Source organism: Cotesia typhae, unplaced genomic scaffold, assembly GCF_013202065.1.
Source record: "Cotesia typhae breed Kobodo isofemale line unplaced genomic scaffold, CoteBio_Ctyphae contig_44, whole genome shotgun sequence".
Classification (NCBI taxonomy): domain Eukaryota; kingdom Metazoa; phylum Arthropoda; class Insecta; order Hymenoptera; family Braconidae; genus Cotesia; species Cotesia typhae.
In genome coordinates this window covers 4,210,316-4,234,810 of record NW_027423753.1, presented here as the reverse complement: position 1 = coordinate 4,234,810, position 24,495 = coordinate 4,210,316, and the positions used below count along the sequence as shown (strand labels likewise).

General features: G+C 25.6%; 3 protein-coding genes and 2 long non-coding RNA genes across 7 annotated transcripts in view; 2 read left to right on the top strand and 3 right to left on the bottom strand.

Annotated features, from left to right (window-relative positions):
• Positions 1–514: 514 nt before the first annotated feature.
• LOC141528748 (uncharacterized) lies at positions 515–2,811 on the bottom strand. The gene is made up of 3 exons (XR_012479449.1): positions 2,328–2,811; positions 1,904–2,257; positions 515–1,804 (listed from the first exon to the last, which is right to left on the bottom strand). It is a non-coding gene; the product is annotated as an uncharacterized LOC141528748 (long non-coding RNA).
• Positions 2,812–2,921: 110 nt separating this feature from the next.
• On the top strand, positions 2,922–7,619 carry Ant (ADP/ATP translocase). Its single transcript, XM_074244958.1, has 4 exons — positions 2,922–3,208; positions 4,309–4,570; positions 5,613–5,847; positions 5,935–7,619. The coding sequence occupies exons 1-4, from the start codon at positions 3,049–3,051 to the stop codon at positions 6,175–6,177; spliced, it is 900 nt and encodes a 299-aa protein (XP_074101059.1). The 5' UTR covers positions 2,922–3,048; the 3' UTR covers positions 6,178–7,619.
• Positions 7,212–12,172, bottom strand: LOC141528747 (vesicle transport protein GOT1B). Its single transcript, XM_074244959.1, has 5 exons — positions 12,013–12,172; positions 11,805–11,896; positions 11,565–11,743; positions 9,021–9,141; positions 7,212–8,618 (listed from the first exon to the last, which is right to left on the bottom strand). Exons 1-5 carry the CDS (start codon positions 12,035–12,037, stop codon positions 8,610–8,612), a joined length of 426 nt encoding a protein of 141 aa, XP_074101060.1. The 5' UTR covers positions 12,038–12,172; the 3' UTR covers positions 7,212–8,609.
• On the top strand, positions 12,154–24,139 carry LOC141528749 (uncharacterized). 2 transcript variants are annotated; one of them, XR_012479451.1, is made up of 3 exons: positions 12,154–12,211; positions 22,308–22,579; positions 23,684–24,139. It is a non-coding gene; the product is annotated as an uncharacterized LOC141528749 (long non-coding RNA). The 2 variants fall into 2 exon arrangements; XR_012479450.1 differs by lacking the exon at positions 12,154–12,211 and adding an exon at positions 22,126–22,201.
• Positions 13,399–24,495, bottom strand: part of Calpc (calpain C) — a 37,331-nt gene continuing 26,234 nt past the window's right edge. For both annotated transcript variants that reach the window (XM_074244953.1, XM_074244955.1), the window contains 9 exons: positions 21,342–21,618; positions 19,208–19,550; positions 19,023–19,117; positions 18,667–18,899; positions 17,096–17,324; positions 16,662–16,809; positions 15,545–15,661; positions 13,734–13,793; positions 13,399–13,645 (listed from right to left, as the gene is read on the bottom strand). In XM_074244953.1, coding sequence (XP_074101054.1) covers positions 13,735–13,793; positions 15,545–15,661; positions 16,662–16,809; positions 17,096–17,324; positions 18,667–18,899; positions 19,023–19,117; positions 19,208–19,550; positions 21,342–21,618 — 1,501 coding nt within the window. In that variant the 3' untranslated portion in view covers positions 13,399–13,645; position 13,734. The remainder of the gene's footprint in view (positions 13,646–13,733; positions 13,794–15,544; positions 15,662–16,661; positions 16,810–17,095; positions 17,325–18,666; positions 18,900–19,022; positions 19,118–19,207; positions 19,551–21,341; positions 21,619–24,495) is intronic.

The window sequence follows — 24,495 nt, the reverse complement described above, 5'->3', positions numbered from 1 at the left end:
TAATTTAATAAAAATCATTTTTAAAAAATTGCATTTTTAATTTATTAAAATTTCTAAATGTCTATTTTTTTAATACAGTAATTTATTTATTAGAAAAATTATTAAATATCTGCTAAAATAATTCTCATTAAATTTAGCTGTCACTTTACAATTTTTTAAATCTTCTTTAACAAATAAATTATAACAAAAAAAAAAATGATTAAAAAAATGAACTTGTAGAAAATTTAATAAATTAAAAATGCAATTTTTTAAAAGTAATTTTTTAGAACAAATTTAAAAAAAAATTAAAAAACTGTCAAGTGATAGCTAACTTTAATGCCATAAAAAAGCTTCTAAAAATTTTTACTTGTCATTTTTATTAATTTTCACATGTGAAACTTTTTAATTAATTTTTTTTTGACAATAATTCAATTGCTATAAAATTCTAAAAGAATTTTTAATATCTGTCAACTTCAGCATCATAAATTTTATCATTTATTTTTCTGTAAAATTTATCAGTCCTAAAATAATTAATTCTATTATAATCATTTTTAAAAATATTTAAATATTTATTTATTTTTTCAGAAATAAATTTGATTGTTTTCTTATTATTAAACTAAAACAGCTGTTTTATTTTATTTTCATAATTTCAGACTAAGTATTATGTAAATATTTGCTGTATTAATTTATTCAACTTTTTTACAAGTGAGGATTGAATGAATGATTTGATTTGATGATAAAAAATGGAAAGTAATATTAACTGTGTAATGCGATATAAATTTAATTATGATTAGTTATCGATAAACCCAAATAAATTAATATGCATGCGTACACCTAAGAAGTCGGCGAAACTGTTAATAATCATCATAAGTAGAATCTGCAAAGAATTGTCCGTATACAAAAATTTTAATCATAAACTTTTTTATCCCAAGTGTAAGGTTTTTTTTTTTTTATTTTTTACATTTACTAATATGCATATTTTAATTTATGTAATGAATTATAAATGATTTATCGCTTTGCAAGAATGTTGAAAATTTGTTTTTAATCATTTTTATCTTATCTTGTTAAGAAAAATCTAGTAGAATTTATTGTAAAGAACTTGCAAGGATATAAAAGAATTTTATATCTTTATAAAATCTATGATATGAACTGCCTTATTCTTGTCCGTTTTTCAAAGATTTAAAAAATTTAGATTATAGTAAAATTAGCCGACAGCTGTCAATTCTTAGAATTTTTTTTAATAATCAAATTATTGTAATTAAAACTTTTTTTTAAATTTCACATCAAGATATTCATAAAATCTATTAATGTAATTTTTTTTTTTAATTTTTATTACGATTTATTTAGTAGAAAAAAAATTTTTTAAATTGACAGTTGTTGACTAATTTTACTATCATAAAATTAAAAAAAAATAAATGAATCTTTTCGGGAGTCAGCATATCCATTCATCATATATTCAAATACAAAAAACAAAAATTTTTCCAAAATTACCACCATACTGATAAGTTTCCTGAGACTTTTAGTGATATGAAAAATCACATTAAAATTAATCAATACTGAATGTATTAATAAACATTTTATTTTTCTACCAGCGTCTCGAATAAATTTGTGAAACACATACCAAAAAGCCACCAAAAAAATACTAATAACAAGTTTTTGCGGAAACTGTATATCTTCAATCATAAATTAATTCAAAACTATCTTAGAAAAATAAAATTTATGGAAATTCATGTACCTGTATAAGAAAAATTTCTAAATAAAAAAAAATAACTTATACTCAGTGTTACGTGACAATTTCAAACTTATAAGCCAGTTTATTTTCAACCTGAAAAAAAAAAAAAAAAAAAAATGAAATCCTGAAACTTAGTCAAAGAACATTAATATTAAGAAAATCTTCTCTCAAGCAAATCCAATGAAAATATACCATTTTACCCGTCATATCTCGATACTGTATATCATATTATATCCCGCAACACGTTTAGCAATAATCTATTATTTGCAAGGTCCGCATAATCGGTGAATAGTTTTAACCGAATCTATTAATAAATTAAAACAACGAGATGCAGATGTAATGTAGATGTTTAAGTCGAGCACGAGTGCTCCATTGAACTTTGGGACTCTAGCGATGTGAGAAGTCCTGGCTGTTAGCCAGGGTTACGCAAGTCTTCGTCCCCTTAACCTCTTTTGAATTTGACCTTGAGTCTTGTGTTATGTCCCAGGGTTACAAAAAAAAAAAAACCTTTTTTTTCCAAAATTCCTCACTCTTATTTTTCCACACCTGAAACAAAATTTTAACTTAAAAATAATTACTGTTTAAAAAAATAATGAAAATTACTTTTTATACTCACAATTTAATTTTTATGACTTTTAACTCCCTGGAATTTATCGATTTTCTTCCAGAATCATATTTCCCGCGTATTTTCCAAAGGCGCTGTCAAAAACGCCCTAATGTCAACTGCGCGCGCAACTACCTTGACATTCTCCAATCAATCGACGCTGTAACAAAAAATTTTATAAATCACAAAAAATATTAAATTAAAAATAAATATTAAATTAAAAAATAATTATCTGAATTATAAAGAAGAAATAGTTATTTCTGAATGGAATTTTTCACTCGAGTGACCCTGACACTGTCATTTGATTGTCAGTAGCCGGAAGTGACGTTTAACGCGGGCTGTAGCCTAAACTCAAATGAGAAATAATTCCTTAAGCAATAAGCAATTGAAAATATATTAAATGTGATGTAAAAAAAATTAAATATGATCTTGAACATTTAAATAACAATTTTAAAAGAATAATAATGTCAGTGTAAGACATTTTAAGTGTCAGGGTTTTTAGGCGAATATTTCTGACAAGATATTACTTTTGCGCATGCGCCAGCACGTGACCTGCGCAACTATTCTTAGCGGAGGTGGTCGCTTCAACGAGAAGAACTCTGCCTCGCTCACTCGTCGTCCGGCGCGCGTCCATAATACACTTAACACAATCCTCAGGAGATTTTAGATCTACACACTCTCCTAAATCTTCCTTTTTAAAAGTAACCCGTTTGTTTAATATAAATAATTAAAAATGTCGAGTTTCGATCCCGCCGCGTTCGCTAAGGACTTTATCGCTGGTGGTTGTGCTGCCGCGATCTCTAAAACCGCTGTAGCACCAATTGAGCGTGTCAAATTGCTGCTCCAGGTCCAGCACATCTCCAAGCAAATTGCTGAGGACAAGCGTTACAAGGGTAAGTTTTTTTTTTTTTTTTTTTTTTAATTGCTTTCATTATTTTACTCACGCTAAACTCATCCAAACTCATAAAAATTATTTCATTAGTACAGGAGTTAATTTCGGCGACCGCGTGGTCGGCTACAGAAAAAGAAAAAAGAAGTTTTTAATTTGAGTGATCTTAAACATGTGATCAGAATTGTGCCATTGTCATTTAATAGATAAATTGTAATTAAAAATTACTTGAATATTAATTTTTAAATGCAGTTGCTTTTGTAGGTTTTCCCGTTACGTAATGGACGATAAAAAAAATGGATTTTCAAGTTATACGTAACGGACAAAGGTGTGCTAGCTACTCGGTATCAAAAGTTTTTGGTTTTTTAATAGATATCTTTATGTAACAATGATTTTAGCCAACTATTACATAACTGAGTGATTTTTTAATATACAGATATTATAGATATAATAGATGAACAAGTGTGTAGTTGGACATTTTTGCGGGTGGATCGATATAAAATGAAATGTCTGCCAGATGGCGTCCTGAAGATTTGCTTCCTTTCATTAACGTTCATTTTTCTCGGGTCAATCGATGACGATGCGACACAATATGGCTGTCTTGCCACCACGATCTCGATCCAGAAATTTCTTTTTATTTTATTTTAGATTTTTAATTTAATCAATGATTATTTATTATTGAAAAAGAAAAAAAAATCAAATTAAGCGCTTCGAATCTGAAGTTCAAGGTTGTCGTTAAAATTTCATAAGCTAACTTCAAATGATCGATAATCGTACTTTTGAAGGCCACGTTATTCAGGTCAGGTCTGCGGGTTTAGATTATAAATTTTTTTTTTTTTATATTTTATATTATTTTATTTTATTTATTGCAAACGATTTTATTCGATTATGAAAGAAGTAGATGAAAATTTTAGAGGGGAGATGGCGAATTCATGACACGCGACCTCGATTCTATATCAAGTGAATTAGAGTCCGGTTACGGCTGGTTTACATTTGATTATACTTGAATGTCACTATTATTGTGAGAATATGGTAAATTTTTTGTTTGATTATGGCTTGATTGGATTTAAAGTGTTAATTAATTTTTTTAAATTTATTTTTCAGGTATGGTCGATTGTTTCGTCCGTATCCCAAAAGAACAAGGTTTCCTCAGTTTCTGGAGAGGTAACTTCGCCAACGTCATCCGTTACTTCCCAACCCAGGCTTTGAACTTTGCCTTCAAAGACAAGTACAAGCAAGTTTTCTTGGGTGGTGTTGACAAAAACACCCAGTTCTTGCGGTACTTTGCTGGTAACCTTGCATCTGGTGGTGCTGCTGGAGCTACATCACTTTGCTTCGTCTACCCACTTGACTTTGCCAGAACCCGGTAATTATATCTCCGAAATTTAATTTTACAAGTAATCAAGGAGACTCACGCGAAAAAGTCAAATTTTTAAAACTTCCTGAAAATTTTTTAATTCAATCTACGTAGCCTAATAATTAAAAAAATTAAAAAACAGGTTTCCGGGATATTTAATTAAATAACTAGGTTTGAAAATTGTAATTTTTACATGTAGGTAAATGAAGATTCCACCAGACGCGTATTTGGTTAAGAATTTAATGCAATTAACGATTAAAAAATTGTATTTTCACTGAATTTAATTGAAAAAATAATAAGCTTTCGATTAAAATAATAAAAAAGTAGGTTTTCGAACGTATTATGAAGATATTTTATATTTTTTAAAGTCGTGTATTTGACTTGGCAACACCGCTTGCGCAGTTACTCGACGCATAAGGAACCGCTGTTTTTTAAATGCTAGATCTTAGTCATTTTAGTTGGACAGTAAATATAAATAAATTTTAAGGTTAAAAAACCCTTGCGGTGTTGTCAAGTGTATACCGGTAATTCAGAGTGCTATATTTTTTATCAGTCAATTAAGTGTTAATAATTATTTAATGAGTAAATTTTTCGGAAATTTCTTCAAAAGTGTTATTAATTAATTTAAAAATTAATTTTAAGATTCATAACGAAAGTATTTCTAAGTATTATTTTTTTATAGACATTCTTCATATACTAAACGGAAAAATACAAGATAACACTGGATATCATCCCAGATTATACTCAGTGATATCTGTGACAAAAAAAAAATTTCAGATAATAGCTAGAAAAATCCAGACTATAATGAGTGATATCTAGATTATACTCATTATAATCTAGATTATACTCATTGTAATCTAGATTATACTCATTGTAATCTAGATTATACTCATTGTAATTCGGATTATACTAGCTACTATCTAAAAAAAATTTTTCCCTCAGTATAATCTGGGATGATATCCAGTGTCATTTTGTTCTTTCCGTGTACTTGGATCTCCTTAATGAATGATATCTGATTGCAATATTTTATTAATCATAACTTGATTTATAGATTGGCTGCTGATGTCGGTAAAGCTGGTGGTGAACGTGAGTTCAGTGGTCTTGGAAACTGCTTGACCAAAATCTTCAAATCTGACGGTCTTACCGGATTGTACCGTGGATTCGGTGTATCAGTCCAGGGTATCATTATCTACCGTGCCTCATACTTCGGTTTCTATGATACCGCTCGTGGTATGTTGCCTGACCCCAAGAAAACTCCATTCCTTATCTCATGGGGTATTGCACAGGTATGTAATCAGACTTTGTCAACATTATTGTCTAATTTATAATTATTAAGTAAAAAAATAACTAATAAAATATTTTTAATTATTTAGGTTGTCACCACTGTTGCTGGTATCGTATCTTACCCCTTCGACACAGTACGTAGGCGTATGATGATGCAGTCTGGTCGTGCCAAGTCTGAAATGTTGTACAAGAGCACCCTCCACTGTTGGGGAACCATCTACAAATCCGAAGGTGGTGGTGCCTTCTTCAAGGGAGCCTTCTCAAACGTTCTTCGTGGTACTGGTGGTGCTCTTGTATTGGTACTCTACGACGAGATCAAGAACCTTCTGTAAAAACTTGGACCCTCCCTCCTTAACCCCATCAGTGATCCTTCACCTTCATGATTAAAACACACAATCACAATCATCAACACGAATAAATTAAATTTAAAATTAAAAACTAAAAAGTCGAACTAAATGCCACAAGATTTATTCCTTTAAATTTAATTAAAAATCAGTTAAAAATAAATAAAGAAACAATTGTCACGCCCTAACTCTCGAGTACGCGATCTATGCGTTATAATAATAATGATAATCAAATTTGTCGACCATTTTTCTAAATAACACTCGTTATAATTTATATTAGTGACGAGATTTATTTAACTAGTGGCTCACGAATTTTATTAAATAACAAACCTTGGCATACTAAAACAACATTTAAGTGTCGGTTATTTATGTAAACATGATAATATTATTAATAGAGATTTAGCTCATTTTAATTTACTTCTTTTTCTTTTTATTTTTTGTTTTTATTTATTGCCGAATTCAGTATTTATTTTTACAACGGCACTCGGCCCGTCTAATAAAATATAAAAATAAAGAGAAAAATAATTAATTTAATAATTTTAATGATATTAATATCTTAATTATTATATATATATATATATATATATATATATATATATATATATATATATATATATATATATATATATATATATTTTTTTTTTTTTTTTTTTTTTTTTTTCTATTAGTATACTTTGCTTATCGCGTAACACTTGCGCTTGCATTGTGGATCGCGGGCGTGAACATTTGTTAAATTGTTTGGCAGGTCAATCTACTCGTGACTGTCCAATAAATAAAATCAATAACATCAACAACAACAATAAAAACAACAACAACAGTAACTAAGAACATTAGATATATTGCTAATTAAGATAAATATTAAGTGATGTAAGCGTGAGTTAAAATCTCTGCTCAAAATAATATCTAATGGACAATGCGCGTCCTTGAGATTGCGAAGATCATTGAATAGTATACAAGGGAAGATTTATTTTATCAAGAAGAATATTAAATAATGATTCATCAATTAAGTAATTGATGAATAGTAATGATAAATAACTAATGAAACAAATAAAAAAAAAAAAAATTAATTAATTAAACAAACAAGACAGGGGACGTGCGACGAATCGAAGATCCATTGACGGCGATGGCGGGGCACGTAGAACTGGGCTGCCCCCGCCCTTAATCTCGGCCCATTGTAGATAATTAATAATGCGTAATTGATAATTATTAAATACGAAATAAAATTTAATTAAAAAAAAACAAGATCATCTTTAATTATTAACAGTATCCGTTAACAGTACACCGAGTTTAGGGGGATGATTACTGGAAAAAAAAAAAATTAAAAATTTAATACTTCACTTTACAGATACGTCTAAGTGTATGCATCTAATCTGTTTATGTTAGGATGTATGCATATTTAATGAAAATCAATAAAAAGAAAGTCGAAGTTATATTTATTGTGTTATTTTTAATCCTAATTCTTTAATTAGATATTATGAAAATTAAATTAGCCGAATTTAAAAAATTTTTATAATTTTTCTTATTGAAAGAAAAAAATTCATATGTACACGGAAAGAACAAGATGACACTGGATATCATCCCAGATTATACTGAGTGAAAAAAAATTTTCGATAGTACCTAGTATAATCCAGATTACAATGAGTATATTCTAGATTACAATGAGTATAATCCAGATATTAGGCAATATAATCTAGATTTTTCTAGCTATTATCTGAAAATTTTTTTCACCTCAGATATCACTGAGTATAATCTGAGATGATATCCAGTGTTATCTTGTTCTTTCCATGTAGAAGATTAAAAAAATAATTATTTATTTCTGTAATAATTATTTTTATTTTTATATTTATATTTTTATAATATAATTATTATTATTATTAAAATTATAAATAATAATAAAATTTTTACTTGAATCGTAAATTTACAAGTATGTGTAATAATTAGTGTAATTTTTTTTTACTTGTAATTTAATTGATGAAAAAAATTTTTGATGATCGGCTAATTTAAGTATCATAATATTATTTAGTTTTTTTATAATTAAATTTATTTAACACTGCAAATTGATTTATAAATGCTTATGTTACCTAATTTAGTTGATATATCTCTTTGATATGCAAAGAAAAAAATAATGTTCATAGTACTCGGTCTACATTTAGTATCTAAAGGTCAAGAGATTGAGGTCGTGCGATAAATAAAAATTCGTAAGTATATCTCTATGTTGTCTAGTGTCTCAAAACATACTTAGAGTATTATTATGAATTAATTTTAAAAAGCAGTTGACAAATATGCGTAATGAAATAAAATAAGCTCTCTTAATCAATAAATGATGACAGTGTTTATTGATAAAAAAATAATGATAAAAAATAGTTGGAATGTTTCATGCTTTATGATTTAAAATATAAATTTGAAGGCATCCTACATGATTAAAAATCCTGAAATCAAAAAAAAAAAAAAATAATATTTAAGTAAAAATCGTGTTACATTTATTTTATTAATGGTCTGAATTACAGAGTACGTATTTTAGAGACGTAAATAAAATAAAAATACAAATTTGGAATTTACGTGAGTTCAGTTGAACATCGTAGGGTATATATGAAGTTCATTACAAACGATTGGCAACTTTTGATTATTTGTACGTAATTAATAAACTAATTACTTAATTAAGAGAAAAATTACAGTTACTTATGGAATGAAAACTTAAATGGACAAGGTGAAGAAATGCAATTATGATGCATGTAAATATTTACAATGATTAACTTTTAAATTATTATTTTTAATTGTTGAGGTTAATTATCTTATTTTTAAAAACTAAATATTCAATAATAAGGTCATACAGTTGTTCTATTAGAGTCGCCAGCAAGCATGTCCATTACTCGACTGATTCCTGGCATGTTTAAAAATGTTCCCAAGATAGGCACTCGGCGCAGGAAGTTTATTGCTACTGGTAAAAATCCACTGAAAGTAAAAATAATAAAATAATTAGTATTATTGAGATTTGTATTTCATTATTATAAAAAATATGATAATGAATCTAGCAGACAATGTTTAGAATAGAAGAAACGAAAAATTTAATAACAATTGAAGAAGAAAAAATGCGCGATTAGAAAATTTGAAAATCTATAGGTGCATTTTTTAAAATGAATAATTTTTAATTATTTGTTCGTTTATTTTTAATTCTGAAAAATAAATTCGTGTCTGAAAAATTCATGAAAATTAATTTAGCAGATATTTAATAAATTTAATGTTATGTCGGACTCAACGTCCGACATTTTTATTTTATAACAAATAGAATTTAATTATTCATAAATAATTTTATGTTCTTACAACTAATTACAAACATTTATTTTATTTTTAAAATTTTGTTATCTTCAAATTTATCAATTGCATTTTCAAAAGAAACTTATTTGAAAAATTTAGTTTAGTTGGGCCTGACCATACTAAGGGATTTGAGCCTGAACAAATAGCCTAATGGAATTTTAAACTTTGTCGAGATCCGAAATAGGAGTTTTCGATAACAAAATAAATGTATATATAAACAATAGTTTAAATAAAATAAAAGTAAATAATGATAAAAGAAAAAAAATAAAAAGGAATGTTATGATAATTTCAAACAAAAAATAAAGTTTAAACAAAAAAAAAAAATAAATAAATGTTTTCTTTTATTTTCAAATAAAATAACGACTTAAATAAAAAGAAAAATTTAGATCTAAAAAACTAATGATAATTTGTAATCTATGCACAAATTAATTTTTATCTAACTAATTTAATATAAAAATTTGGTCACAGTAAATAATTTAATGTAAAATAGTACACATGTATGACTTTGTCTATGCATAAATGCGCTTACGTATACACAAACACATAGATGTATAATAGAGCATAAGAGTAAAGGAGAAGCGATATTGTACTCTGATCCAAGTAGAGGGGACTCATGCAACATTATAGAAAAATCTAAGAGAGAGGGCAAGGGCTCAAGGAAATAGAAAAATAATTGGACATTATTTCTCCCATCTAGTAAAAATAAGTAACACCCTAAAATTCAACACCTTTACGATTTTTCAACAAAAATATCTCTCGTTGTCCTGACGTCCTAGTGTTAACATCGAAAAAGTTTTTATAAGTTTCAATGAAACCACACGTCAGATTAAAAAAAAAAACAATTGTTAGTAAAGTAAATTTCAATTATGTAAAGAAACGGTAAGTTTCTTTACATAAGTATTCATTTAAGTAAGTTCTTAATTGAGATTTTTATGTTTGTTTTAATAATTCAAATCTTTGTATGATAATTTTATAATATATTTATTAAATTAAATTCATTTTCTTATATTATAAACATCAACCCCTTCCCATAAAGCTTCAGATCCTTATCTATTAGCCTAACGGCTAGGATAAAAATAATTAAATTTTAGTTGCGTTTTCGACGTAACATTAAGAATTTTTTTAACAAATAAATTATTGCAAAAAAAATTGATATGTAGAAATTTTTAAAAATTATCAATGCAATTTTTTAAAAATAATTTTTCAAAATAAATTTGTCTATTAAAAAAAAAATTAAAAAATGGTCCAGACTGCTAACTTTAATGTCATAATAAGTCAGTCATAAAAAGATGTATAATTTCTGAATAATTTTCTAAAAGAAATATTCATCCGAGAAATTTTGTAAATACAATAGTATCATTTCATTGATCATGATCTTGTCATCAGCATACAATAAAATAAATAAACTCAATAATACTAAAGTTAGCCGACGTTTTTAATTTTTTGATTTTCTTCAATAATTAAATTAGAATAAAAAACAATATTTAAAAAAATTGGCACTTACGGTTTTTAAAGTTTTTTACAAATGAAATTTATTTTTTATTTTTTTGTAATCATTTTTTCAATAAAAAAAAAATTTTTTTTAATTTTTAGATGTCGGCTAACTTGACTTTCATATAAACTCAATGACATTCAAGTTAGCTGTCACTAGACAATTTTTTAATTGTATTTAACAAAAAGATTTGTTTCAAAAAATTATTTTTAAAAATTACATTTTATATATTTTTAAAAATTTTTATATGTCAATTTTTTTTGCCATAGTTTATTTGTTATAAAATTAAAAAAATTATTAAATATGTGCTACATTAATTTTCATGACACTGAAGTTAGCAGACGTCTAAAAATTTTTGAGTTTTTTTTTTTTCTTATTGAATTCCAACTAAAAAAATATTTCTAAAAAATTGTACTTATAGTTTTTCAAGTTTTTTACATGTGCAATTTTTTTTTTAAATTTTTTAATTGAAATTTTTTGGAAAAAAAATTTCTAAAAATTTTGAAATGTCCACTAACTTAATTTTCATGTAAACTCAATATGCTCATGTAAAAAATGAATAAATTACCTGAACAATAGAACAAATCCATATGTTTCTAAAATCATACCAACAAGAGGCCATCCCATGAGAACAATAATAATACCTCCTAAAAATGCTAAGCTAGCTTTCAGTTTATGCCTCTGGAAAAAAAAACTTAGCGTCCGTCTGGGTCCAATTACACACCCTAATCCCGAAATAAATAGAAGCTGAAAAAAATTTACACAAATGAATATATTAAAAAAATTTTTTAATAAATAAATTACTTACATTTCCAATTGCTAATAAACCCTTATCAAACAACAATAGTACTCCTAGGAAAAGAAAAAACATTCCAAAACCAGCTAGACCTACTCCAATTTCTATAAAAAAAAAAAAAATTAAACAATCAATTTAAAAATGTACTCCGTAAACATTATTGAAAATGTTTTGATTACTGTACTGTAATTGAATACTTTTAAGATTATTGATTACTTACTCTGTGTATCCGTTATTTCGAACATATTTTTATTTATTTATTAACTATTATATTATATTATTTATTTAAATATACATATATTTTTAGTTTATATATATCTACACGAGTTATTGTCACTGCTACAGAAAATCCTAACCTAGCATCCACGTCACTCAATATGATCATGGCACGATTTTATACGTGTCTATCAATTACGTAGGTATTGAAATTTTTTCGCATGTTTTTATAGGTAATTTATTTATTTATTTGTTAAAAATTAATTAATGTTAAACGACATAATTATAAAATTTATTTATTTTATTATGAAATTAAATTTAGCTGTCACTTCAAAATTTTTTTAATTTTCTTGAACAAATAAATTATAGCAATAAAAAAAAAAATTATTAAAAAAATGGACTGTAGAAATTTTAATAAATTAAAAATACAATTTTTTAAAAATAATTTTTTAGAACTAATTTTTTTGTTAAAGAAAATTTAAAAATTATTAAATGACAGCCAACTTTAATGTCATTATTTTGTTTCAGGAAAACAGGTTAAAGGATTTTTATTTATTTTTAATAACACTGAATTTGACAGATATAAAAATTTTTTTAGATATTTATAGCAATTAAATTATTATAAAAAAATTAAATTAAAAAGTTTCACATGTAAAAATTAATAAAAATTATAAGTGAAAATTTTTAGAAGCATTTTTTTATTATAATTGATTTGTTAAAAAAATTTTTTAAATTAACAGCTGATTGCTAACTTCAGTATTATTTTAAAAAATTGAATTTTTAATTTATTACAATTTTTACAAGTCCATTTTTTTAATAATTTTTTTTTTGCTATAATTGATTTGTCAAAAAAATTGTGAAGTGACAGCTAAATTTAATGTCATAAATTTTTTTAGAATTTTATAGCAATTAAATTATTTAAAAAAAATTTAATTAAAAAGTTTGACATGTGAAAATAAATAAAAATTACAAGTGAAAATTTTTAGAAGCATTTTTTTATTGTAATTAATTTATTAAAAAAAATTTTTTTAATTGACAGCTGACCGTTAACGTCAGCATTATTTTTAATGAAGGTAAACAATGAAAAAAAAATTCTAGTCTTATTACAAAATAAAAATAACTTTATTACACTTATTCTATAATTTATATATTTATAATATTTTTGTAGAAGCTTTTTATAATTATAATTTACAAATTGTTATTTTTAAATTAAAAATTTCAGAAAAATAAAATAATAATAATTTTTACATATTGTTTAGTAAAAATAAAATATGTATAATATATATATATATATATATATATATATATATATATATATATATATATATATATATATATATATATATATATATATATATATATATATATATATATATATATATATTCTCTCAGTTATTTAAAAATATGGCTTGCGAGAATTTCTTGACCAATTATTAAATAATTGTTATTATTTACATTTATGGTAAAAACTAGAAATAAAAATTAAAGTTTTTTTTTGCAAATAAATTGAACCAGAAACTCCAATTATTTATGACCAAGTAATAGAGTTGTAAAACGTGAAGTGCTTTTTGTCTGAGTCATGGTAGTCAAGGATTTTTTTGTTAAAAATTTCAACACATTAAAGATGATCTCAGCCACTGTAAATTAAGTAACAAAATTAATGATTATTTATAAATAATTAGGTTGGAAGTTTTTGTTATTTGCTTAATATTTTAATGAACTTACTTCAGACAAATTTAGTTTTATACTGCCATTTTGTAACGGATCTTTTTCCTTCAAAGATAGCTGGAAAAATATTTCAAGCATTAGTTTTTTCACTTTGATATGTTTTTAAGTAAATTAAGAGTATCTTGTAATTAAAGTATCTCAGAATATCTTATGACAAGCAAAAATAATTCATTTTTTAAGATTCAACTAGCAACCTGCAGTCACTATGCGACTTAATGATTTTGTATTTATAATCAATTCATACTATACATAGCTTTAATTCTTTTTAAATAAATTTTAAATATATGTATATATTTTGAATTTCGTACATTTTGTAAAAATAATTTTCCAGATGTCAGATAGATAAAATTTATTTTAAACTTCATCCAATTACCTTCAATTTAAACTATCATTTGTCTGGTTTTGATGATTTTTTAAATTAATTCCGTGATTTTGAAAATTTGAAAAAATTTGACATTAACGTTTTTCGGCTCTTTTTCTTTAAATAATTTTCAAGCCATAAAAATAGCTTAAATCTATCAAATTTATGTTAAAATTCACATAATTGTCTTTAATTTAAGCTACTTTTCGTCGCCTTTTGATACTTTTTTAAATTTATTTTGCCGCCTAAATACTTATCATAATAAATTGATCATCGATGAGAATGATATGAAACCTTGAAAAGACACAAATTCAAGTCCAGACCTTTGCAATGATACTAAATTTTACAAAAAAAAAACCGAATTTGTCATATGACTATCCTGGACACAAATTTTTTCTTATTCTCTTAATAATTAGATAATTTAATGGAAAAATGGCTCGGAAAAAATTTATAAAACAAACAAACTATTAAAAACTTCTCAATAAAAATTAAATAAATCCTTAACGCTTAAAATATGTCAGGAAATGCCTAAACACAACTCCTGTTAAAAGCGGAACTCAAAATTTCAATTTTAAAAGGTCCATCAAAGAAGTTACATTTTGGCACATCCTAATATAAACTGTATTACACAATTTAAGAATCATTAAACACTTATGAGTAATTTTTCTTTAAATTACTTTAATGCTAACAATTAAATATTTCCATTAATTAAAGTGTTTATTGACATAAAATTTTTTTTTTTCATAACAAAAAACATTAAAGCTTTAATAAATCATTTAAAATTTCAGAAATAATGTTCAGTTTGTACTTTTTACATCCACAAAAAACTTCAGTGGTCATTTAAAAACGAAGAAAGTGTTATGTACATACCACATAGTACTTAATACATAGTATTAAATTCATAACTCTTTTATCCATACACAAAGAAGCTTACTTAATTTTATTAATTTAATAAAGTTAAGGCATTCATCACTAATTGTTTTTTTTTTTATCATAAATAATAATCCATTTGTGTACATATTGAATGAAGGTGCATACAAAAAAAATAACAAAGAAAGTTTCTTTATGCGATACTAACCGTAAATGATCAGGACTTGAATACCAGAAGTATAATTAAATTACTATTATTATTATTATTATGTTTATTACAAAGCAATTTCTATAACTAAAGGAACACTTTCATTGCGATGTGAGTTTCTCAAAATCGCAGTTTACATAACACCTTCATCCACTCATGCTTGTATTGTTAAAACGCTTATCATTAAGAAAACATGTTATTGAAATCAAAACAAGTCTCTTCAATCACATTTAATTTTTTAGAGACTACTATATTATTTATTGAGAAATAATTTCTGCAGGTCATTCACTTATCAGACTAAAGATATTTTTTAATCGCAAGATACTTTTTTGATAACTTAAAATTAAGCAAAATAAAGATTTTATTTACCGAATGCATCACTCAGATGCAAAATTGCTGATACAAAGTCACCAAATCTTAGAGTTCCGTCTTTTCTCATGTATCTGAGAATTAAAACAGCTAAAACTTCGGTATTTAATTGAAATCCTGTAATTAAATAATATATTCATTAGTTATAAGTAAAAATTTATTAAATATTATTTTTTATAAATTTTACTTGCGGCTTCGCTCGCGTTGAAGCCCTTAGATAAGTATTAAAGATCATTACATTCCAATAGAACTAAATCAATGTGATTCTAATTTTTTGACAAACAATTTTTTTATCTTCTGTAAAAAATGATTTTTTTTTTTTTAATAAAAAGTATCCTAGGTTACTTCTAATACCTCTAAAAATATCGCGTTGCTGATCCCAGATGGGCGTATAAAAATTAAACGTTCTCATGGCATCTGAGATCGGTCCCGGGAGCCATTAGGGCGTATTAAAAAAATTCTTTTTTGGAAACCGACGTATTTTTTCATAAAATGTGCAAAAATGCAAAAAAAAATTTTTTTTCATACTAAAAATTTTTTTGGACTTTCTTTCTATATAAATATATCTATAATATCCTTCTATATATCCTTGGTATATAAAAAACAATTTTATTATTTTTACGAAGAATTTTTATATGAAAAACAGGATAAGAATTATTATCAGAAAAAAAAAGAGTAGAGTAAAAATTAACTAAAAATTTATTGTTGTACTACTTTTTTTTTTTTATTTAAAAATATAAAGTAAAATACAACTATACTGTAAGCGATAATTTGCATTAACAAGTAAATTTATTATTGATCTAGTTACAATAAATAATTTTATTCAATCAAATTAATCATAGAAATTTATATAAAAGTCTAATTATTTTTAACAAAGATTTCAAAAAATGAATAGTTATTTCATAAACATAATTTCGGTAGAATAAATTCATTTACTCAAAAGCAAGAGAAAAAAATTTTAAGAAAGTGAATTGTTGAAAATTTTGAATAATTTAATTTCTTCGCTGAAGATATTAAAATTTTTTTTAGATTCAATAAAAAAAATTTTTAGTGAAAATTCAAACAATAAAAAATTTTTTAGCAATAATTAATACTTGAAAATGAAGTATTTACTCACCAACTTCTATAAGAGCGTCACGTAGTCTTTCAGCCTTGAGAATACCAGTTCTTTCTTTCGTATGATTTTTAAAAGCTGCTTGCCAATATTTCAAACTACACATTAGATCTTTGAAGTCATTAAATTCAAGTCTGCCCCTACCAGAGTTCTAAAAAAATTTAGTCAAGGAGCAAATGTATTCATAAGTGTCAGACGTTTACACATAACTGTATCTATAAATCTGAATTTCAAAGAGTATAAAAACAATAACTTTATCGCAAAGCAATATTTGCTCATACGCTTCATTGAAACACGTAATGATTATATCAATCATATTACTTGCAAATATTATATCAACTCAAATAAAGCTCAAATACTTCAGACAGTATTTACATCTTTGGTAAAGATATTTTAGATACAGTTCTATAAAGTTAAAAAAAAAAAAAAAAGGATACATCCATTGTAAGTACTACTTGTCGACAAACTTCCATAGAAGCACAGCTTTTGATGTAGTCATTTGGAAGACATGCTTCGAGCAATTCTTGAAGCTCAAATGCATTAACAGTCTTATGTTCATCTGCTAATTGAAGAAATACTGCTTCGTACTGTGAAAATCCTTTGCCTTCTAAAGCTGGAGCCTTGACAATAGCTGATTTTATTAACGTTGGAACGGTATCCAGTAATCTACAGTAGAAATAAAAATTTTATTAGCTTTATTTTAATTCAAAAGCTTTGAAGATTACGCGTGACTAATGCCTAAAAGGCGAATCTCAAAATATACGCTCTTTCAACTTTGCAGAACTAAAAACCTTTGAAAAAAAAAATTTTTTTTTAATCAATTTAAGAATGTGAAAAAAGTGAAAATTTGGTTGAATATCAAAAAAAAAAAAAATTTTTTTTACATTTTGGCTCTAAGAAAAAAAATGTTTAAAGTCCAAAAAGCGTACATGGATGAATGGTCAATATATCTTCTAAGGAGCTTAAAACGTCTTAAAATGAGATCTCATAAAAAATTGATTTTTGAAAATACTATTACAGTCCAATTTTTGTAGTTTTCGATTTTTTCAACGAAAAGTTAAAATTCGATTTTAATTTTTTTCAATGAATTACCACAAAATCAAACAAATTAAAACCTTAAAAAAAAAATAGGGCTGTACACAGAAAAAAAGGTTTACTTGAGCCAAGAAAATAATTTTCTTGCTAATTATTTTTTTGAGCGAAAAAAAATTTTTTTTTGACACAAGAAATTTCACTTATTCTAACAAAACAAATTCTCTTGCTTTAAGAAATACAAATCTTGATCCAAGAAAATTTATTGAAGTCAAGAAAATCTTCTTGTTTTGAGAAAATTCAGCCTCTTGCTCCAAAAAATTTAGTTCTTGATAGAAGTAAATTTTCATTAATATCTTTATTGATTAACATGTCGAATGGGAAGATCAAATAATATTGAATCATTTTTTTTCATTCAATATGTGTAATTGCACGCTAAAATAATATAAAATGGGTATCAAATATTCAAGAAAAAAATTTTCTCAAGGTGCTTTTCTAAAGTATCTAAAATTCTTAATCAAATATAAAAATGTATTGTGTCAAGTATTTATGATAATTTGAATTAAGAAAAAATTGCTTCCACTAAAAATAAAATTTCAAAAAAATTTTTTACTTCGGCCAACACAACTTTGGTCTTCCTTCTGGCACCCGAAAATTTTCTTGAGCCAAGAATTTAGCTCTCCAGTCAAGAAATTTTTCTTTCTTAGTAGTGTTTTCAGTTCAATTTCCAAAAATCAATTTTTCATTAGATCTCGATGTTTTAAGGTTCTTAGAAACTATTTTGATCATATATTCATGTACGTACTCTTGGCTTCAAATTTTTTTTTTCTTAAAGCCAAAAGGGCATAGATTGAAGAAAATTTTTTAACCAATTTTTTATTTTTTTACATCCCTCAATTAAATAGAAAAAAAATTTTTTTATACGCCCTTTTGGCACTAGCAACGCGATTTATTAAATGTTATTAACAATAATTACTTGAGTTTAAGAGGTTTATTGCTGTAAACTCTCAATGTAAAATTAGTTTCTTGTCCAGGTTCAAAAGTGGTTGGTATAAGCAAGTATCCACCTTGTTCAAGAAGACACCTGTGACTGACTTGTCGACTATTTGTGTATTGCGAATTGACAAGTGACTTATTTTTCTTGAAAAATTGTCTGTTTATTGACTCCGTGCTGCTCTTTGGCAATGTGTACGCCGTAAAACCAATTACCTTTAATGACAGTAATAATTACTTAAATAACGAGTATTCATAATGAATTTAAAATTAAATTATTATCCTGTATTAAATAATAAAACGAGCATAAAATTACTACTGCAAAAAGCGCATAAGTACCTTTGGTTCCATAATTGAATGTTGATTCAAGGACACAATAACTTCTTCCATTTCGCTCAAAATTAAGTGTAATTGTGGATTTATGTGAAATGTTTCTGTTAATAAAAATCAACCGATTAATTTAATGGCAAAAATAATAATAATAATAATAGTAATTTTAGATAATTAAAAATTTTTATGCAAACCTTGATTATTCCTACATCCACCTGCAGTAACTCCGCGTCTCCAACTACCTTGGTACAGTTTCATTTGCCATGTGTGTTTACTGTGTAACGAAGGCTCGTCTCTTGAAGTTTCTGCGTCCAAATGTACAACCTCCAAATGCGTGAATGTCTTCACGAAATCAGAGTACGAGATCCAAAATTCTCCTTCAGCCATATTCCGAACAGCCAGACGATCTCTTTCGATGATCGGCACTTCGTCCCATTCGAGACTTCCGCGGGCCCAGGCACCGATATATTCTCCTCCAGGACCCAGTGGGTTGCGTAATTTTACTAATTGTATTGCTTCACCTCCAAATGTTTCTACCTGTTGATTGATTCTTTTATTTATTTATTTATTTGTTTGTCATACACTGAGAAGAAAAATATTTCTACATGAAAAAAAAAAAAAAATTAAAAAAATTACATTGTATAATGTAACGTGGCGCTCCGTATAAAAGACTGGAAAAATTACAGTTTCAAATTGTATTATTACCAATTTTGTAAGAATTACATTGTAAAATGTAAATATTACATTGAAAGCTCTGAAAATTAATATTCAAAGTTTGAATTTAGAAAAATGTTATTTCGAACTGCAATTTTTCTTTTTTCCGTGTATTAAGAATTTATTCTCTTGACACAAGAAATTCTTGACTGGACATAAATTTTATGTTTTATCAGTGTAGAATAGTGTGACCCATAAAAATATTTAATGATTGCTTTTTTTAGTACTTTTGTTCTAGTTTTTCTTTAATTAATTCGCGGAATGCGTTGATAGTATTTCAAGGATTTGTTAGAGGACGTTACTCGAAGATTTATGAATCAGGTTGGACAGTTGATAAGTAAAAAATATATTTTACGCTACGTAATTATAAACCATTTTAATTATTATTTTTATGGGCAATTGATAGTCGTTGTACATTAGGAGTGGTTCGTCAACTTTTTACGCCTACATTCAATTTATGATATCTATTTCTATTAGACGATCATTAATTAATATTATTAGTATAAAAACAAAATAAATAATAAAAGTAATAAATCAAAACTATAAATTAAGAACAAAAATTTCACACACCGAAAGAAAAACTTTTTTTTTTTTAAATGGTCATTGTTGCGACAAAAAGTAATCTTTATTAAAAAAACAATTATATTTTTATATAAATTTCGATATTTAATTCGATTAAATAAAATTTTTTATTGTAACTAAATTAATGATATATTTACTTGTTACTGCAAATTATTGCTTCCAGTGTGGTTGTAAATAATCATTATAATAATATAATTTAAAAAAAAATAATTTTTTGCTAACTACATAACAAGTTTCAGGGTAATTCCATAAAAAGTTTAAAATAAAAATTTCATTTTTTCAAATAAAAAAAATGGATCTCACATCTACTGTTTTTCAAACAAAAAAAAATTATGGTAATTATTTACAAGTGGAGTAAAACGTATTTTTGGCCATATCTAGGTGAAAAAAACATTTTTTTTATTTTTTTCCTCTATTGTGCTTGTTTTTACGACGGATCTATGGTGGTGATATCGAAAATATCAAAAAATTAGAATTTCGATAGATTTTTTGCCTTCAAAAGTTAAAAAAAATTTTGGCTCTCATATTTTTGGATAAAATTTATATTTCATCTTTTTTTGATAATTTTGATATATTTTTTTTAAGTACATAAAAAAACGAAAAATTAAAAAAAAATTTAACATCACAATTTTTTAAAAAATTTATAAATTTTAAACCCCACTTGTAAATAATTACCAAAATTATTTTCCGACAATATAATTTCAAAATACTTTTTCCATGCTCACCACTCATTACTTAAACTATTAAATAAACCATAAATGTAAGCAGCGAACCGCACTGCCCACTGTATAGATTACATATTATTTTCTTAAATCTTTCAACAGTTGTCATTTAAAAAATAACATAATAACAAGGTTTTATTGCACAATAAAATTATCACCAACGACCAATGAATTTGACCATAAAATAAAAAAAATCCTTAATGTCATTAAATCTCGAGTAATTTGTTAGTAAAATGGCAGCGGAAGTAAAAATAAAAATAAAAACAATCACAAGTATTTAATAACTTATTCAGCAAAAACATATATTTACCCTCTCGATTGCATAAAGCCTGTAATTAATACCCATTTGAATTCCATTAGCAAGTTTTTCATTGCTGGTACGTATCTGCTGCTGCTGTTGCTGATTGTTGTTATTATTATTAACTGTACAAGTAATAAGTGAAGTCATATCAAGAAGTTTAGCAAGTGCTCTGCCACATCCAGTGGGATCTTGACGTATAGCAATACTTTCAGTAATACCGCCAGTGAGATCAGAAAGTCCATCCAAAAGTGTTCCATACTTGAGCGCTTCATACGATCCATGTAATCTGAAATTGTATTTATATATTTAGACAAAATCAGGATTCTTGTTAAGAAACCGAAGGTGAAGATAAATACTTATAAAAGTTAAAAATAATTATAAATAATAAATATAAAAAGAATTTAAACAACTGGAAAGTTTTATCCAAATGAAGATTACTCAGAATAAAATAAATGGCAATTATAAGAAAGCCTGGTTCTTTAATTTAATCTTATTTGTTTTATTCCAGACGAGCGATGATTAAAATCTTTAATTTATTTACTCTAATGAACCACATTAAGTGTAAACACAACACCTGAATTACTTTTAAATGTATTAAAGTTAACTCGGATTATTATATTGTAACCATTCTCACACGTGGATGTGTAAGTATAAATTCCATGAGTACGTTCTCAAGGAAGAACGTCTTACAAACTGTAGCAAGCTAGACATAGCTAACGCGCAATCAACGCAGCTCGTTTTATTCAGTTAAAACATTTCATTTCCTCCTTGCTAAACTATTTCTTCACTCTTTTTCTTCTTCCGTATAGTACAAGACTCCTCTTCAATCTTTAATGATTATCGTTTCTGTTAATCGGCATGTTATTAAGGTTGTTATAATTTATTTTTGCCATACATCTGAAGTAAGAGTTATCCTCACTTTTTTTTTTATTATTAACAACTCAGCTAATAATCTATTATTTAAATTAATTACAGGTGACCAGATAGAAGATTATTGTTATTATTGTAATTTATAATCATCCAAGTGCAGTCTGTTAATTTTATTAACTAAATATGGATTGAAATGATTAAAGTCCATGGACAGTGGGCATAAGTACACTGACCTCGGGTCCATTGATTCACAATTGTAATAAAAACTACAACAATAACATCCATAATATATTTACTGCAAGTGAAAGTATCATTGATGCTTATAACAATTGATTTTGCATACAATAAATCAAGGACAAATATAAAAATACCTTTTGGTGAGTAGAGACAGGTATTATGGTACTTATCGGGATTGTAGCAATAAAAAAAAGTACTCAGATAATATTTTCGCACTATAAAAAAAATTATTATTGTTTTATGTCACAATACAATGGAGTACGCAGAGAAAAAATTTATTCGGAGAAAATGGACGTTATTTTGACGAGAAATTAATTTTTAATAATTTTATTTATTAGTTGAAGAAATTAAAAGTTTTCTCACTGTAACTTTCTTGTTAAAAAAAAAAAAAAAACCAATTTTAGGCAGCCCGTGTAAAAAAAAAATCGTCTTAAAATTGTTGTAAAATTTTCATTTGTTTAAGATCTTAAACGTGACACAAATCAAGACTTTTTTAAAACGGCAAAACAAAATTTTGAGGCTGATTTTTGAAATTTGGTTCTCGAATTTTTTATGAAAATTATAATAGAGTCTTAAAATTAATTTAAAATCGTCGAAAAAAAATCTTAAAATAGTCTTAAACAATCTTAAAATATTTCTCCCCTTAAAATCACTTTATTGTTGATTAAAATAAACAAATTTGTCATTTTATTGCAATAATCCAACTAATAGAAACAACTATTAATTTTTTTCAACTCATCTACATTAAATATATTTTTATATAAATTTCTATTCTTGATTTAATTGAATAAAGTTTTATATTGTACTTGCATCAATAGTGCATTTATTTGTTCCTTCAAATTATCGTTTCCAGTGTGATTGTATTTTATTTTCTTAATGTAAATTTAAAATAATGGTAATACGAAAAATAGAAATTAATTATTCAGAAAACTCGTATTTTTTTTCAACAAATAATAAAATTAACAAAAATAATTTTTCTCAAAATAAAAAAAAAAATTTTCAGTGTAATTCTATAAAAAATATTAAAATAAAATTTCTTTGCGAAAAAAATTTTGATATCTTTAGGTAAAAAATAAAAATTTTTAACAAATTAATTTCTTGTTAGAGCATTGCTCATTTTTTCAAATAAAATTTTTCCTTTTAATCTAGTAAATTAAAAATTAAAAAATAGTAATTTAAATAAATAGTTTGGTCATTAATGACCTCAATAACAGTGGTTAACGATCCCGCGAATTGTGCTGTAGGTCCATATCCAGGAGATTAAATAGTAGAGAGAAAGAAGAAAGAGGACATACTGCTGGAGATGAGAGTGGTGAAAGCGTCTGGTGCATTATTGGAACGAGCATTTATATTTTTTGTGTATATATGTGTAGATAATAATGAAGCTGAAGAAAAGATGAGATTTTATAAACTTAAAAGAAAGAAGAAGAGTTGTTGTTAATATTTTGCGCATACATACCACTCTAATACATTTATTCATTTATTATATTCATATGTGTAAGGTATAAACGCAAGTATGAATTATTGTGAGCGTGATGGTTGAAGAAATAAATAAAATGTATGTGGATTTTCTAATGGAAATCGCGGTAAAACGCGTTGGACATTAAACAAGAGCTTTCTACCTACATCATTCTAATTCCTATTGAGTTTCCTTATTTAGTTTAAATACATGTGTGTGCAGGAGGTTTAAGTGGACAACAAACCGGATAATATCTTGAGATGTCAGTAATAAGAATGACTGTAATATAAATGTCATTTAATAACTTAAAATTGTATTTAACTGTCAGTTATATTTTTAAGTACACGGCGAAAAAAATTTACGGATTCTTCCTATTTTTCCAATTTTTTGGAAAAAAAATTTTTTTTTTTTTTCAGTTGAAAAAAAATAAAAATCAAAAAAACATTATACTGAAATCTTCAGGATATTTGTAGAAAATGTGAAAATTTCATATGAAAGAAAGAAAAATGTTTATCATCGAGAAATTCGGAATTTTTTCGGAAAATCTAAAAAATAACGATAAAGATAGGTTCGAAAAATTTTTTTCTATTTTTTTCC

Bases quoted from the DNA above. Each gene is read 5' to 3' on its own strand.
- Ant (XM_074244958.1), top strand. From the start codon at position 3,049: ATGTCGAGTTTCGATCCCGCCGCGTTCGCTAAGGACTTTATCGCTGGT. The intron at 3,209-4,308 runs GTAAGTTTTTTT...TTTATTTTTCAG, and splicing joins TGAGGACAAGCGTTACAAGG to GTATGGTCGATTGTTTCGTC. The intron at 5,848-5,934 runs GTATGTAATCAG...TTAATTATTTAG, and splicing joins TCTCATGGGGTATTGCACAG to GTTGTCACCACTGTTGCTGG.
- LOC141528747 (XM_074244959.1), bottom strand. From the start codon at position 12,037: ATGTTCGAAATAACGGATACACAGA. The intron at 11,744-11,804 runs GTAAGTAATTTA...AATTTTTTTCAG, and splicing joins GTTTATTAGCAATTGGAAAT to CTTCTATTTATTTCGGGATT. The intron at 9,142-11,564 runs GTAATTTATTCA...TTTTACTTTCAG, and splicing joins GGATTTGTTCTATTGTTCAG to TGGATTTTTACCAGTAGCAA.